Below are 16286 nucleotides of genomic sequence, written 5' to 3' on the forward strand. Positions count from 1 at the left end.
CCGTTTTCCTTTAGAAAAACGGATTTTTTTTTATCCTTAATTATAATAAATATTAAAAATAGATGAATTATGTATTGATTTGATAGAAAAAACGTATAAATAAATTATTGATTGGAAATAAAAAATACGGTATTGAAGTGTCCAATTAATTTTTATTTGGTAAATTATATTTATTTACCTTTTAGAACGTAAATTCAATTATTGATAAATTATATATTGATTGGATAGAAAAACGTATAGATAAATTGGAAATAAAAAATACGTATTGAGGCGTCCAATTAATTTTTAATATTTATTATAATTAAGGATAAAAAAAATCCGTTTTTCTAAAGGAAAACGGGTAGCCTACCAGTTTTGCCTAGGCAAAACTGGTAGTGCATACGGTCGGTCCATGGACCGGACCGTATGGGCTACCCGTTTAGAGTAAATTCAACGAAAAAAAAGTTCGTTTCAAGTTAAATTCGTTAAATTTCAGATTATTGGTTAATACGAAACTTAGATGTTCAAGTATTTTTCATTGTTTTGGAGGCATGATTTTTCTTCGTTTTGTTCTTCGGGTTGAGAGAATTTCATTTTTTTGAATGAAAAATGAAAAGGGCAAAAATGTCAAACATGAGGCGACGGTAAGGAAAATAGGAGCGACGAATAGCAAAACCCAATACAAATTGTGACATAAAATAAAAATATACTCTCTTGAATTTAAAAAAAGAAAAATGAAAAAGAGGCAATAAACTTATTTTATTTTATTTTTGACAAAAAGAAAAACAGAAGAAGCTTTCTCTTTTCTTCTTCTTCTTCATCTTCATCATCCCCCATTTTCTTCTTTCCTCTCGACAACACAAATTCGATACCGAAAACACTGAAAGAAAGCTCTGAATCAGCTGTTGTTGAGCCCCAACCATATATATAAAATCATAAAAAAAAAAAGTAGCCTAAGGCAGAAAAGAAGGAAGAGAAAAGAGGGGCAAAAGCAAAGGATTCTGTTTCCTTCTCTTTTGAATCCTCTTTTTCTGTCCTTTGATCTCTGTTTCAATCTGGTGAGTCGTTTTCTCTTTTCAATTTTTCTTCCCTCCACAATTCTCAGAAATCACCCTAATTCCCATCATTTTTCTCCGAATTTATGTCTCTGCCATCGTCATTTCATTATTATAAATGTTTATATTTTTCTGCATTATTTTGTCACTTATGTTTACTTAAAGAATTTCTGGGTTTCAGTCGTTAATTCGATCATCACCGGATTGCTCTGCCTTCCCTTTGATTGAGTTTTTGTGGTAGGTTTCTGCTTACACTTCATTTCTCAACTTTTTTAGACTTTTCCTTGTGTTTTTTAGCATTTTGTTTCATGGATCTAGTGCTTATTAGCTAGTTTCTGATTTTGATTTTTCCTGTTAAAACAACAGATGGGATTGGATACAGAGAATCAGAAACAAAGAGAGAGAATGGGTGTTGATGCAATGGGAATTAGTGTTCAAGTCAGAAGATTTTTGTTTATATCTATTAGAACTTCTTATAGATCAGTGTGTAAACATCCATTTCTTGTAGGATTTGTGCTTTTCTTGATATTTCTGTACAGATCATTTCCTTTTTTATTTTCCCTTTTGGTCTCTGCATCCCCTGTGTTGGTTTGTACTGCTGTTTTACTTGGTACCCTGTTGAGTTTTGGGGAACCAAACATACCTGAAATTGAAATCGAGAAAGATGAAGAAATTACCCATGATCTCTCTTCTTTAAAAAGAGGCGTTGGGGGGGATTCCACTATTGTATTTGAGAGAGACGGGAACTTTTTTGTAGAGAATTTGGTAGGGAAAAGGAAGGTTGAAACAGAGGAAGGCTTTGGGAAAGAGAGTTGGGAGGAGAATGGAATCAGTAAGATAAAAGGAGATGACGATTTGGGTGATTATATGCCATTGATTAATGAAAGTTCTCGGGAGATACAATTTGAGAAGCAAGTAACTGAAATGGCTAGAGAATTTGATGTTCTGGAGTTGATGAAGAAGATGGAAATTCATGAGGCAAAACAGGGTGAAGAAGTCTTGATCAATGGTAAGGCTGTGGAGAGTCATTATTCTGTGGTTCAAAATGTGGGCAACGAGAGACTTCAAGTGGAAGAGCCTAAACGTACTGGAGAATCAGTTCAGAATGAAAAAGGTTCTCACTTGAATTCTTGGAATTCATCTCGGGGACTAGCAAATGATGATGATGATGATGATGAAGATGAAGAGGATGAGGAGGCCTCTGATTCTGGATCTGATGGGGCAGAGAGTTCCTCTCCAGATGCTTCAATGGCAGACATTCTTCCAATGCTTGATGAGCTTCATCCACTTTTATATGAGAGAACTCCGCAGCCTGCTAATATGTCTGATGCTGGTTCTGAGCAGTCTCATAGAAGCAAGGAGAGTGATATTGAGTCTGAGGATGGTACTGAAAAGGCACATGGAGAAGAAGATGGTGATGATGATAATGAGGAAGAGGAAGAAGAAGGACCAAGAGGCAAAGATGATGCAATCAAATGGACAGAGGACGACCAAAAGAATCTCATGGATTTGGGGACTTCTGACCTTGAAAGAAACATACGCTTGGAGAGTCTTATTGTTAGGAGAAGAGCTCGTTCGAATCTGAAAATGTTAGCTGAAAAGAATCTTATAGACTTAGACGGGGCTGATCTTCCCCATAATATTCCAACTATTACAACAAGGCGCAACCCCTTTGATTTTTCTTTTGATTCTATTGATGATGGTCCTGGATCTGCTCCATCCATATTATTGCCTAGGCGTAACCCATTTGACATTCCTTACGATTCAAATGAAGAAAAACCTGATCTTAAAGGTGATAGTTTTCAACAAGAGTTCTCACCAGTTCAGCATAGGGATATGGTCTTTCGGAGACATGAAAGTTTCAGTGTGGGACCATCTGTTTTGGGGGGTCCCAGGCACGATTTTCGGTGGAAGCCATATTTTGTACCAGAACGATTTGGGACTGAAGAAACAAGTTATAACACCTTTCAACGGCAATTGAGTGGAGCTAGTGACTCGAAACTGAGCTCAGTTCCTGATACTGAATCAGTTAGTTCGGCTATGGAGGAGGAGGACAAGAAGCTGAATGTAGATGTTTCTCAAGAGACAGACATGCTCTCCAATGTGGACCATTCTTCTGTGCTTGTTGAACGTGGAAGCCTGTCATCTGACGGCCATGATGCCCTGGACCTTGAAGACGAAGAGATGAATGTTCACCATAATGGTGATGAAATTGCAGTTGGAGATGTTGAAAACCTTCATGAATATTCAAGTTTGTCTACATCGGGAGGGGCAACTCCTATAGAAGTTAATACAACTGAAATTCTTTTGAAAATGGAGCCTGGTGAAGATGAGTATAGCAGTAGATCAAGCGTATCATCATCGTCCGAAATAGATGAAAGAATATCTGATGTGAAAAAAGACGAAATGTATCCAGGGCCAAGCAATGGCCAGAGTAAGGAATCTCAAATTTCAACCCAAACATCAATTGATTCAGATTTTCATTTTATGAGTGAGGTGACAGATGAAAATCAGCAAACGCCTGTTTTAGAGCCAAGCAGCAATAACACTGCAGAAGCTGTCTCTGTGGTTCAGAGATCAGTTGATTCAAATACAAGTTATATTGAGGATGAAAATAGATGCACACAACATGTTTCAGAGTCAGCAGGCAACCATGTTGGGGATTCCAGCATACCAATGCAAGCTTCACTAGATTCAGAGTCACATATTATGAGGAAGGTGGTAGAAAATGATCAACATAAGGAGCCTGTCTATGATTCAAGTCCTCGAGCAGTTGACAAGCTAATTTCTTTCACGTCCATCTCTTCTGATACACTAGGAGAGACATCAGAAACAGCTTCAGCTGAACTCACAGGTAAAGAATCTGCGGAAAGCATGGAAAAGGATGCTTCTGCTAACAGAAAAACATGTGAACACACTTCGCCAGATGAAAATGAATCAAGATCAGGGGAAATTACAGAACTTGAGCATGATGTAACAGAGGGGTTGCCAAAGAATGATGATAGAACTTGCAGTGGTCAAAATGGAAAAGATGAGTCTATGAATCCCAAATCAGGGGTTGATTCACCTCTGTCTTCATCAAACAAGGGATCAGCAAATGAAGATCTACAACAGAAGGATAAAACTTCCAATGATGATGCAGAGATCCATGACAATAGTTCACTTCAATCAGATAAACAGCTTTCTTGGTCAGACAAATCCATGCTTGAACCATCCCTTAGTGATGGTGAGGAGTTCGTGGTAAGACGAACACGTATTCTGCTAGTTACTTTCTCTGGTTTTAGATGTTTTTTCTTATATCTTCTGCTTGTTATTTATAAGAGCTTCATTGTTTTTGATGGTGCTTTCTCATTTTATGGTTTATCTTTTCATATACATAATCCATTTGATCAAGACCATTTGTTAAATATGAAACCAATTAGGTATGAAAAACTTGGGGAGGATAGTTGTGAAAGGCGTTTGCCTGGGTCGCCTGAGGCGAGAGGCGACCCAGGCGATCCTTCCAGCGCCTCTGGTGCTGGAAGGCGGGCGATTTACAAGAGGCGACCGCCTCTCCAACTCAGGCAAGGGGCGGTCGGAGGTGAGAGGCTGTCGCCTCTTGTAGTTAATGCGATAGATCCTCTTTTTGTCTCTGTTCGGTGGAAAAAAAATAGAAAAGAAATGTTGTTTTAGGTCAGATATGTAAGTTAAAGATAGAAAGAAAAGAAGAAGGAAAGAAACTTCTCCTCGAAAGAAACTCTCACCACAACCACCGCCAATCTTCTTCAATTGGCCAACCATCAGCACCGTCTACTTCTTTGCACTCTAAGGTACTGTTCTTTTTTACTTTTGTCTACTCTTCATTCTACTCTTCTCCTTTGTTTTTTGTTTTTATTTTCTTCATCCTACTAATGCTACCCTTATGCTGCCCAAATTTCTACTCTTCTACTTTCTTCTTTATTTTTCTGTTATTATGACTGTGCTGCTGTTATACTGCCCAATTTTTGGGATTTTTATGAAAGTTATGTTGGTTATGCTACTGTTAGTGATGAAACTGTATTTGAAAGTTATGCTGATGATTTATGGAGGTTATAAGTTTATATGCATGTTTATGAAAGTGTGTTGTGAAACAGTAGCTTACTAGTGTCTAATTTTCCAAATATTGCAGGCTTTTGGACATGAGTATTAGTAATTCTAATACTTCGAATGTGACAACAAGAACAAATCCTTGTGGGATGTATGTGCAAGAGGTCAAGGCAGGGAAGTATTAGTAATTCTGATGATGATTTTTTATCTGTTATTAGGAATTAGGATCTTATTATTAGACTAGAAGTTTTATTTTGTTTCACAGCTTTACAAGTTAAACTAGTCAATTTGACTTATGGTTTTATTTTCTATGTTTTTCTAATTTGCCTGTCGCCTCACGTGCGAGAGGCATATTTTGCCCTTATCGCCTCGGCTCGCCTTTCGACTTTCACAACTATTGGATTAACTACACCTAGCTTTAGTTTGCTACAACTAACTCTTTATCTTTTGTTTGTCTTTGCATGCATGATCTTTTCTGCTCAGACGACGCGTCTAAAAAGATAAAGTTAGAATTAAAGGAGTTTGTTAAATTGTTATATCGTTATTATGGTATAGTCGAAAAGTTGGAGGACCATAGGGTGTAACTAACAAGAAAGCAACTCCATGCTACCCTGAGGAACGAGTATAATGTCAAATATTAACAGGCAGTTATAGTTGTGAACCTCAGATAATTTTTGTGTAATATTTGCATACCCTCTATCCGCATTTTACGTTCCTCTTCAATCTTTGCTCAGACATTGGCAACTGCTTCATTCTAGCATTTGCATGCTCTTACTGTTCTTATATATCACCGATTCATACCTTGTATGCTTAGTTGACATTTTTCTGTAGTTATTCTGAAATCATGGGATGAAGACTTTGTGGAACAGAATAGAGTTCAGTTTATCTGTCAATAGTTAGTTGTGCTTGTTTGCTTGACCTTGCTTCTTTGTTATCATTGTTTAGATGGTTGAAATAGGATATTGACCTACTTAACATAATGTAGGATGCAGCTACATCCATTATTAAAGAGTCTACAAAGGACGGGAGCATTACAAACAACGAGACATCTGAACCTACCTCTGTAGCATCTGAGAATGTAGAATACAAGTCACAGGTTGATGAATTTGATCTCAAAGATAGCATCCTTGATAAGATAGTATATGAGGACAGTGGTCATATCTTAGAATCTACTGATTATTCGGAAGAAACAGACGGGCCTCCTGTGGCTGAGGAAAACACCTCTGAATTTGAAGATGCCATAAAGGAGATCGATGAAGGACTACTGTCAGAACTGGATACTGTCGGTGACTTCAGTGTCAAGAAAGTAGTTGGTGAGAGTTCTGATTACGGCTTGTTAACGAATGTTGCTGAGGTAGGTTCTAGCAGTTGTACCACGGAGCCCCCAGTTCTCAAGGAGAATGTCGAACACATGTCAAAGACATTGCAAGAAGTAAATGGTGTAGATTGTAGCAGTTCTACGAATGGGGTAGATTTGCAGGTTGTTGAAAGAAGATCTCTGAAAGGTGTGGTGGAGCAACATATATTAAATAGTGCATCAAAAAATTCTGATCCAATCGTGAAGTTTGTCCGTTTCACTGTAGTAGCAACTGAAGAGGGTATTATCCAAAAGACTGAAGAAGAATCTGGTGATGAAGAAACCAACATGAAAACTCCTCGTGAGAGTTTCGACGTGGCTCTAGATTTGAGCTCAGAAGATGCAAACGATGAGAAAGATGACGAGAAAGATGCAAACGATGAGAAATCATAATTAAAGATTTGCTTCATTCGGATTGAAGAGTGATTGTGGTTTGAGTTTTTCCATGATCATGATCATGTGCTTTTTGGTTTTATATATTGTTTAAATTATTGGGTGTTGATTTTTGTTTTAGGTTTTCGATTGAAGATTGATCTTCGAGAGTGAGTTTTGGTTTGATTTCTCGAAGTGTTATTCATTTATTTTTAAGCTTGAAAGGGTGTGCAGTTTGAGGGTTTGTGGTGAAAGGTTTGAATCTTTGCATAATGTAAATTGCTGTTTTATTTTGTAGAATTGATTATTTGATTAATGGGAGATGAGATGAGATGAGATGAGATGATGTATATTATTTTGTTTTCAGTTGGCATTTATTTTTTCCATTTCCAATTGAACTTATCTAAAGCAATCCAACTTGAAATTACATTTAATTTTTAGTAATTACAGTTACCAAGCAGAACCGTACAGCTGGAGTTCTGTATAACTTTGCAGAGGGAGAGAAATATTCAAAGCATTTATTTGTTAGAGGAAATATGTTATCAACAGCTTCTTCACCTTCACCAGCCCTAAATGAAGATATAATAGGTTCATGTGATCTTAACTTCTTAACCAAATGTTGAATACAATGATGTCTGCCTTTTGCTATAGCTGTTTGTAAAAAAGCTCATGTTGTAGTTACACCATATCCAGCACAAGGTCATGTTGGTCCTCTAATGAAGCTAAACATGGAAGCAAGGTTGCTTTTGTCAATGCAGATTACATACAATGTTGTGTTGTTACTGATACAACAGTTTGGTGGGGCATTGAAGTAGCCAAGATATTGGGGATTTATAGGAGTTTATGAACGCGTATCTGAGCCTTACGGAGAGGGTTGACCCTCTTGTCTGGACCGTGCTTGTCTTGCTTGATTGATTGGCTTCCCAGTGCCATATTCTCTATTGGAGGATTCTATTTCTTTTGCACCTTTGGGTCATAGAAGAATAAGGAGCTGTGTGCTATCAGTAGTTTATTGAGATAATTGTCAAGTTAGAAGAACTGGAGTGAGCCCCTCTCATTTAGAACGAGAAGTGGGACATAGCTAAATTGAATATATCTGAAGTAATATCAATTCTGATTTCATGGACAGATGTTTGCTTTCAAAAGGTACTAAGGCACTTAGAGAAATGGCAGGCCCCTAATCGGAGATGAGAGTTTTATTTCAGAACTCGAAGCTAGTGTATAAATTATAGAAAATGAGCATTCTGAATTGGCCCAAAAAGTTTCAGATTTATCAGCTGAAATAGTCTCTGGCAAGGAAAAACATATTCGTTTGCAGGCAGATTTTGATAATCTTAGAAAAAGGGCAGAGAAGGAAAGGATTAACGTTACGAGCAACGCCCAGGGAGAGGTGGACAGCTTTGAAAGAGCTAAGCAACAATTAAAACCAGATACAGAAATGGAGAAGAAGATTGATACAAGTTACCAGGGCATATACAAACAGTTTGTGGAGATTATGAGGAGCATGCGGGTGGGTTCTGTAGCAACAGTTGGAAAACCTTTTGATCCCCTGGTATGTATATGCGCCAAACCAATAATTTAAATTACATAAATTTGCGCTTCAAAAGATTCATTTTTGTGTATCCTCTGAAAAAGAGTTCTGATTTCTTACTATAATTAGGGGTGACAATTCGTGTAAGTGATCAATGCTCGTGCTCGTGTCAATTAATCGAGTTAATGTTAAATGAGGCGGTTCTAACCCAATCCAAAATTTCGTGTTGTAATCGTGTCAACCCAATCGGGTTCGTCTAGTGGTGACATTCATTTTTTTTTTATATAGTAATACTTTTGAATATTTATATCATTTTTGGATTAGCAATTTAACTTTGACCATATTTGAGTTAATTTCTATGTTCTGGTTGCAGCTCCATGAGTCTGAAGAATACAAGGAAGGCATTATAATTCAAGCATTCAGGCGTGGATTTCGTCTGGGAGATAGGCTTCTGAGACCAGCAATGGTTAAAGTTTCTGCCGGCCCTGGTAAGAAGAAAGCCCCTGTCAGCGTCGAGCAACAGCTGCTAGCATGGATGGCCGATAACATCGATCAATGCATAAGGTAACTAGTATACAAAATCAACTGTGATCGATAATGATTGTGCTTCCTTCACTTACTGCCTTAGAAAGGAAGAAGCTTAACTCATACGAGCCTCCTTGCATTGTCACTGTGCTCTGTTCTGCAACGATGAATCTTTAAAAAAATCCATGTCTCATGGCACCACTACAAAAAAAATACCTCTGTACCAACACTTTTGTAAATGCATTTTTAAAAAATGCTGCTATAAAAATTTACTTATTATGTAAATTTCTTCTAATTGAAACCAAATGGATTAACGGAAGCCCATTATTCTTATCCTATACTTCATCCATTTCTGGCCCATCACTTCCTTGCCAGATGACAAGGGCAACACACGATTGTTGAGATGAACTCGCCTCACTTCAGGCGGCATGGTTTAGATCCCAAGTAAACAGAGACCGCTCTCTCCGCCCTTCTCAGCCTTCTCCCTTACCACTCCTCCGATCTCCTCTCCCAAGTCGATCAGCCACTTCAGGTATTTTCACTCGATTGCTTTCTGATTCAACTTTTCACAACTCATATCGGCAATTTATCATTTTATCGGGATTCTGGATTACCTTTATGTGCTACTTCTGCGATGAGAGTTCGGTTTTTTGGTTGTGAATTGTTTTTAATTATGTTAGGATTTAGCTCATTTATGCTTGGTACTGAGTGTCTTTGTGATTATTAGGTTAATGGTGTTGATTTAATTGAGATTGAAGGTGGGGAGGTTTCACTTGCTTTTTCCTAATTTATGGATGCAACTGCGTGATTCCAATTAAGTGCTCTTCTTCTTTCTATTTGAAGTCCCAGGGTGCAGAGACAATTTCACGCTGTGATAGACTCTGGTAAATTGGTAAATTGGGATGCTTATAGCTTCAGATTTTTTAATTTGTTACTCTCTTATGTCTCGTCGTCAGTAATATTACAGCATTAAAAATGGTTTGCAGATTCCTTTCTTGCTCTTCTGGTTTATTTATTATGCCAAGAGATGGTAGGAATTGTAAAAGATGGAAAGGTATGAAGTTTTTGTGCTTAGAATAGGTATTTACTTGAATCCAAAAATAGGTATGTCCTTACATAATTACATAGCAAATTTTAGATTCATCAATTAATTATGTATTTTGATAAAAGAAGAATCCAAAAAATAGTACGATTGAAGATAGAAGAGAATTTTCATTATCATCTTACAGAGAACATGTTATATATATGAGCCACATAACATGTCATGTACAATTATATATATTTTATATGTTCCTCTCTACTTTCATTTTGTATGAAAAGTGCAATTATTGTTTTACCAAATTAAGCATATTCTCTAATCAATTTTACTAAACTCAACTGAATTAGTGAGTCGTCGGTCAACTCTAAAACCTGCAAAATAGAGAGGCAACACCCAACTTGAAGATCGTCATCGTTGATGTTCCTGGTGCTTTCACCCCAACTTGCAGGTATGAAAAATTCTTAGTGTTCTCCGTCAGGCATTACGATCTTTAGTTTGAGATTTGTCGAATTGGGGGATTTTAATTGATGTAATTGGCTTGTATGTTAGCTTGAAGCATGTTCCAGGGTTCATTGAGATAGTAGAGGAGTTGAAATCGAAGGGAGTCGCAGAAATTTTGTGCCTCAGCGGTACATTTCTTCTCAATCTTTTTTGGGGCATTTTAACACTTCACTCACTCATGTTTGATTCTGATATATTGGGGATACTTCTACTATATTTGAAAAAATAGCATGTGATTTTCAAGTGAATATTATAGTTAAGCTGTCATTCCACATTAATTTATCATTCTTTTGGGTATGCAATCTCTTTGCTCTTACTAGTTAATTCCATATTTCTGGGTTTGGTTTGTTCCTGTTCTGTTTGTTTTCTGTGACCCCAAAACTGGATTCATCTTTCACTTGGTCAAAACAAGATTATATACCTTAATATTTTCTTCATATTTGAGAAATTATATATCTTTTTTTTGGCTTGTATTTATTTAGCTTAAAAATGTTGGTTGCAACATGCTTTTTGTGAGCTAGTATAATTATTTAGAGAGTTAATTTTTTTTATATCTAAGCAAATCCTCCAGCACATAGCTCACATCATATTGCTTATCAAACTGAAAAACTTCCCTCACATGTTTCAATTCAATATATCCAGTTTGGCATTCATTATTTCATGCCGAGACATTCCTTTTGTTATTGTTACTAATTCATTATACCTGTTGCATGCTAAATATACTTTAGTTAGCAGACATACTGGTGAGATGATTGTAGATATAGGCCGACTAAAACCTGCAATTTAAGATTAAAAGGCCTCATTAAAAGGCTTGTTAATGGCTTTAACTTGGAAAGACATAAAGGATATGTTTGTGTTAAGAGCAAAAAGGTTAAGTAATTATGCAAGTAGGTAGGTAGCTGGTTAACTAATATTAATTAATGGATCTGTATTGGTGTGTTGGTCATGTTGTAGGTTTATGTTTGATAATCCTGCAAGTGTTTGACTCGCACGTTGCATTTTGTAATTTGTATGCAGACTATTATTGCTGAAGTAAATCATGCCATTGGTGCTACTGGAATCGTTAGTCAAGACTGCAAAGCTGTTGTTTCTCAGTAGTAGAGATGTCATAATCGAAATGCTTCTAGAAAAGGTATTTACAAAAATTAATGGTGTTTATAATTGCCATGTCTAACTGGATAGCATGCAGAACTTATTATTTTGTTTTATTGCTTCAGCTTGTTAGATTTTATAATGTATTATTATCATTTGTTGCAGGATGAACCAGATAAAATATGCTCAGTAATTGTTTTATGGTTGTTTGATGGTTCTGGAGGTGTAAGGTGAGAGTTGAAATCTTTTTGCATTTACTGCTAGAAGTATCCTTTTTTATCGATCATTCCAGAGGATACCGAAAATATGCTAAATGATTAGATGTGTCTATAAGACAAGCTTTTTGGGATGACTTAGAGGAAGTGGTGCAACAGGTTCCTAGGGATGAAAAAATGGTACTAGGGGGTGATCTCAATGGACACGTGGGTTCTAGGCGAGATGGGTTTGAGAGTGTTCATGGAGGGTATGGCTTTGGAGATAAGAATGAAGCAGGAAATGATATTTTGGAATTCGCATCAGCCTATGACTTGAGTATCATGAACACATGGTTTATGAAGAGAACATCCCACTTAGTGACTTATCGGAGTGGCGGTAATGCGAGCCAAATTGACTTCTTCTTAGTAAGGAGTGCTTGGAGAAAGAGTTATATTGATTGTAAGGTGATCCCTGGTGAGAGTACGACAACCCAACATAGAGTAGTGGTGCTAGATTTTCGAAGTAGGAAATGTATAAGAAAACAAACACCTCAAGTAGAGACTAAGATTAAGTGGTGGAAATTGCAAGGGGAGAATCAACAAAAATTTGTGGATGAGATGACCAAAAAAGATATTTGGACTTGCAATATGGATTCAGATATAGATTCGATATGGAATAAGATGGAGCATAGTATAAGGGAAGTAGCGAAGGAAGTTCTAGGGGAATCTAAAGGTAGCATGCCACCGGGTAAGGACACATCTTGGTGGACAGAAGAAGTACGACAAGCAGTAAAGAGTAAGAGAGAATCCTATAAACTATTGGGGAAATGTAGGAGTGACGAGAACTACGAAAAATACAAAGAGGCTAAAAGGGAAGTAAAGAAGGTCATACGAGATGCTAGAGCAAAGGTGAATCGGGATCTGTATACAAGATTGGATACGAAAGAAGGGGAAAGAGACATATATAGAATTGCTCGGATGAGAGATAGGAAGACGCGAGATCTCGGAAAAGTTAAATGTGTGAAGGATGTGGACCAGAAAGTCCTAGTTGGAGATAAGGATATCAAGGAACGATGGAGGTCCTATTTTGATGACTTATTTAATGGAGATCGCCAACAAGATGTTGGAGATATAAGTATCCATCACGATATGATAAATCATGAATGCCTGCGGAGAATTCAAAAGGGTGAAGTCAAAATGACATTAAGTAAGATGAAGTTGAAGAAAGCAGTAGGACCTGATGGCATCCCTATTGAGATTTGGAGATGTTTGGGAGAAAGAGGAATCGAATGGTTGACGACGTTCTTCAACAAAATTTGGAGAAACAATAAGATGCCATCAGAATGGAGGAAAAGTACCTTAATCCCTTTGTATAAGAACAAAGGCGATGTCCAAGATTGTGCCAACTATCGGGGAATCAAATTAATGAGTCACACTATGAAACTTTGGGAGCGAGTGATTGAACAAAGGCTAAGGAGGACGGTGAAGATCTCGGAAAACCAGTTTGGCTTTATGCCGGGAAGATCAACTATGGAAGCCATCCATCTAATGAGACAATTAATGGAGCACTATCGAAATAAGAAGAAAGACTTGCATATGGTTTTCATTGACTTGGAGAAAGCATATGATAAGGTACCAAGGGAAGTACTTTGGTGGGCCTTGACAAGGAAAGGCATTTCGCGGAAATATATTGACATCATAAAGGACATGTATGAGGGAGTATGCACGAGTGTACGTACTAGTGTTGGGAAGACTGAAGAGTTTCCTATTACGATTGGAGTGCATCAAGGTTCCGCACTAAGCCCATTTCTTTTTGCCATCGTTATGGATGAACTAACAAGTTCACTTCAAGATGGTATACCATGGTGCATGCTGTTTGCAGATGATATTGTGTTGGTTGATGAGACGAAAGAAGGAGTGGAGATGAAGTTGGAACTATGGAGGCAAACTCTAGAATCTAGAGGCTTTAAGTTGAGTCGAAGTAAGACAGAATATTTGGAGTGTAAGTTTAGCGGCCGTAGGAGTAGGGAGGTAGGGACAATCACCCTAGATGGGAGAGTTGTTCAGGCCTCGGATTGCTTCCGGTATTTAGGATCTATTATCCAAACGGATGGAGAAGTAGATGGAGATGTTGCTCATAGGATTAAAGCTGGTTGGTCGAAGTGGAAGAGTGCTACGGGTTTCCTTTGTGATCCCGGCATGCCTAATAGATTGAAGGGAAAATTCTACCGGACGGCAATTAGACCAGCATTGTTATATGGTACGGAGTGTTGGGCAGTGAAACACTGCCACATCCATAAGATGTCGGTGGCGGAGATGCGTATGTTGAGATGGATGTGTGGTCACACGAGAAAGGACCGGGTGCGTAATGAAATAATTAGGACAAAAGTAGGGGTCACATCTATTGAGAATAAAATGAGAGAAAACCGACTAAGGTGGTTTGGCCATGTGAGACGTAGAGCGCTTGATGCGCCGGTTAGGAGAACCGAAGAGTGGCAAAGGGATGTAGTGGTGAGGGGTAGGGGAAGACCTAAGCAAACTTGGAGGAGGGTGATCGAGAGTGATATGAGTTTATTGGGAATTGAGGAAAATATGGTAGTGGATAGGACGGAGTGGAGGGAGCGAATCTGTGTCGCTGACACGACTTGATTTTCACGGTTTTATATGATGGTTCATGTTAGCCGATCCCGAATCATTTCGGGACTAAGGCTTTGTTGTTGTTGTTGTTGTTGATTATGAGGAACATGATCAAGAAGACTTGGAGCTACCGTTGATTGAGCTAAATGAAATAGTTAAAGCGGCCAACAATTTTTTGGTGGCGAATAATCTCGTTGAAGGTGGTTTTGGCCCTGTTTGTAAGGTACCTTCCCAGCTATAAGCAGTTATCTAGGCCATTGTTTCATCAATGTTCTATTTTACTGAAGTGAATTAGCGCATTTATCTTTCAGGGTAACTTTAGCAGATGGACAAGAGATAGCTGTGAAGAGGCTGTCCAGGAGTTCAGGGCAGGGGTCCCATGAGTTCAAAAATGAAGTAATTCTAATAGCCAAACTTCAACACCGTAATCTTGTAAAACTCATTGGTTGTTGCATTCAAGGAGATGAGAGATTGAAGTTGAAGTCACGACTTCAACTTCATGGGTTAGTCATGACTTCAACTTCAACACCGTTTACTTCAACGTTTTTGTATTGACAGATTTACTTTCTAGTGAATTAGTTTTGATAATTGTTGTAGCAGTTATATAAATTAGACAATTTTGGATTATATTGTATCAGAAATGAATATTGATTCCATTACATAATATATGAAAATAAAAAATTTAATTGATTTGATTCATTAAAAATATTTTGTAATTATATATTTTATTATAAAAAGTATTGAAATATTTATATAAAATAAAAATAATTAAAAAAGGGCTCCAAAGGAGGTTTAAAAGTCTCTAGCTGGAAAACTGTCGGTAAAACATTGCAAAACCGTCGGTAAAAAATTTAAAACTGCTGCAAAACCATCGGTAAAATTTAAAACTGCTGCAAAACCATCGGAAAACAGCCGTAAAACCGTCACAAAATCGCCACAACCAAACCGTTCTTACAGATATTTACCCCACGCCTCAGAAAAACCGTCGCTAGAGTAGCAACGCCTGTTGTAGCAGCGATTCTGCGACGGTGTTGAAAACCGTCGCTAAAGTCTATAGGGGCAGAAAAAACCGTCGCTAAAGAAGCTAAATTCCGTCGGTAAAGGCTCTTTTTTTTGGTAGTGCACAAAGGCCTTTGCGAGTTGCTGTTCCAGCTTTACCGTCACAGCTGTCTTCAAGAGAGGCAGGAATGGATGCCTTTTGTTTTGTTGGTAATAAAGACGCATTAGATGCCTCTTGTTTCATAGTCGAGTAAGCTCTTGTTTCACTGGCTGCTATCTTACTAAAAAGCGATCCTACCTTTCTACCCTCTGTGTCGCTCTTGGCTTGGAGCCTTCAAGCAAAAAAAAAAAGCAACTATACTAATATCATGCTCCTATCCTAATCTTATTGAGTCTGGATTCATAGATGATAACTGTATGGAATTTCTTCAATCCTTTTCTAATGCTTGCTTGCTGCTGTGTATAGATAGATGTGCATAAAATGTAACAGTTTATTGTCCGTTTCGATCCAAGTTTGTATTGGAAATAACTTTCAACTGTGTTTTTTTAGAATGATATTAGCATTACAATATGTTTTTGGTTTGTGGCTTGATAGAGTTGTTAAGTTGCTTTGACCCATTATTTGTTGTTCTTAATCTTTGAGGCTTCAGGCATGTACTGCAAATGAGAAAAGCGAGAATTATATGGATATGAGAAATATATTAATTTGGCAATACGAATGAGCGTCCTTATCTTATAAAGCGAGTGAGAAAATATGGAAGTACAATAACTTTAACTGGTTTTGTCCATATATGAGTTGAAATTTTGTCTGGAGAATGAATGATGGTAATATTGAATGCAGACACAGAGATACAAATTATAAAAAAAACACTAATCAGTCTTTTTCATCATCTTTTCAATTAAAAAACGTGCCTATATTAAAGAAAAACAACGACAATTT

At 37.4% G+C, this 16286-nt stretch overlaps 3 protein-coding genes across 3 annotated transcripts; all 3 read left to right on the forward strand.

Moving 5' to 3' along the window:
* The first annotated feature begins 750 nt into the window (after nt 1-750).
* Nucleotides 751-7178, forward strand: LOC136207108 (uncharacterized). The gene is made up of 4 exons (XM_065998388.1): nt 751-1037; nt 1216-1271; nt 1401-4274; nt 6085-7178. The coding sequence occupies exons 3-4, from the start codon at nt 1401-1403 to the stop codon at nt 6847-6849; spliced, it is 3639 nt and encodes a 1212-aa protein (XP_065854460.1). The 5' UTR covers nt 751-1037; nt 1216-1271; the 3' UTR covers nt 6850-7178.
* A 348-nt stretch (nt 7179-7526) lies between these two features.
* Nucleotides 7527-12253, forward strand: LOC136206695 (uncharacterized). The gene is made up of 7 exons (XM_065997839.1): nt 7527-8380; nt 8733-8923; nt 9260-9416; nt 9612-10371; nt 10473-10552; nt 11442-11556; nt 11682-12253. Exons 1-3 carry the CDS (start codon nt 8267-8269, stop codon nt 9261-9263), a joined length of 309 nt encoding a protein of 102 aa, XP_065853911.1. The 5' UTR covers nt 7527-8266; the 3' UTR covers nt 9264-9416; nt 9612-10371; nt 10473-10552; nt 11442-11556; nt 11682-12253.
* Nucleotides 12254-13527: 1274 nt separating this feature from the next.
* LOC136206694 (uncharacterized) lies at nt 13528-15917 on the forward strand. The gene is made up of 2 exons (XM_065997838.1): nt 13528-14570; nt 14659-15917. Exon 1 carries the CDS (start codon nt 13535-13537, stop codon nt 14357-14359), a length of 825 nt encoding a protein of 274 aa, XP_065853910.1. The 5' UTR covers nt 13528-13534; the 3' UTR covers nt 14360-14570; nt 14659-15917.
* The last annotated feature ends 369 nt before the right edge of the window (nt 15918-16286 follow it).

The sequence above is a fragment of the Euphorbia lathyris genome, chromosome 9 (assembly GCF_963576675.1).
Source record: "Euphorbia lathyris chromosome 9, ddEupLath1.1, whole genome shotgun sequence".
Taxonomy (NCBI): Eukaryota; Viridiplantae; Streptophyta; class Magnoliopsida; order Malpighiales; family Euphorbiaceae; genus Euphorbia; species Euphorbia lathyris.

Bases quoted from the DNA above. Each gene is read 5' to 3' on its own strand.
- LOC136206694 (XM_065997838.1), top strand. From the start codon at position 13,535: ATGGATGAACTAACAAGTTCACTTCAAGATGGTATACCATGGTGCATG.
- LOC136207108 (XM_065998388.1), top strand. From the start codon at position 1,401: ATGGGATTGGATACAGAGAATCAGAAACAAAGAGAGAGAATGGGTGTT. The intron at 4,275-6,084 runs GTAAGACGAACA...AACATAATGTAG, and splicing joins GTGATGGTGAGGAGTTCGTG to GATGCAGCTACATCCATTAT.
- LOC136206695 (XM_065997839.1), top strand. From the start codon at position 8,267: ATGGAGAAGAAGATTGATACAAGTTACCAGGGCATATACAAACAGTTT. The intron at 8,381-8,732 runs GTATGTATATGC...TTCTGGTTGCAG, and splicing joins GAAAACCTTTTGATCCCCTG to CTCCATGAGTCTGAAGAATA.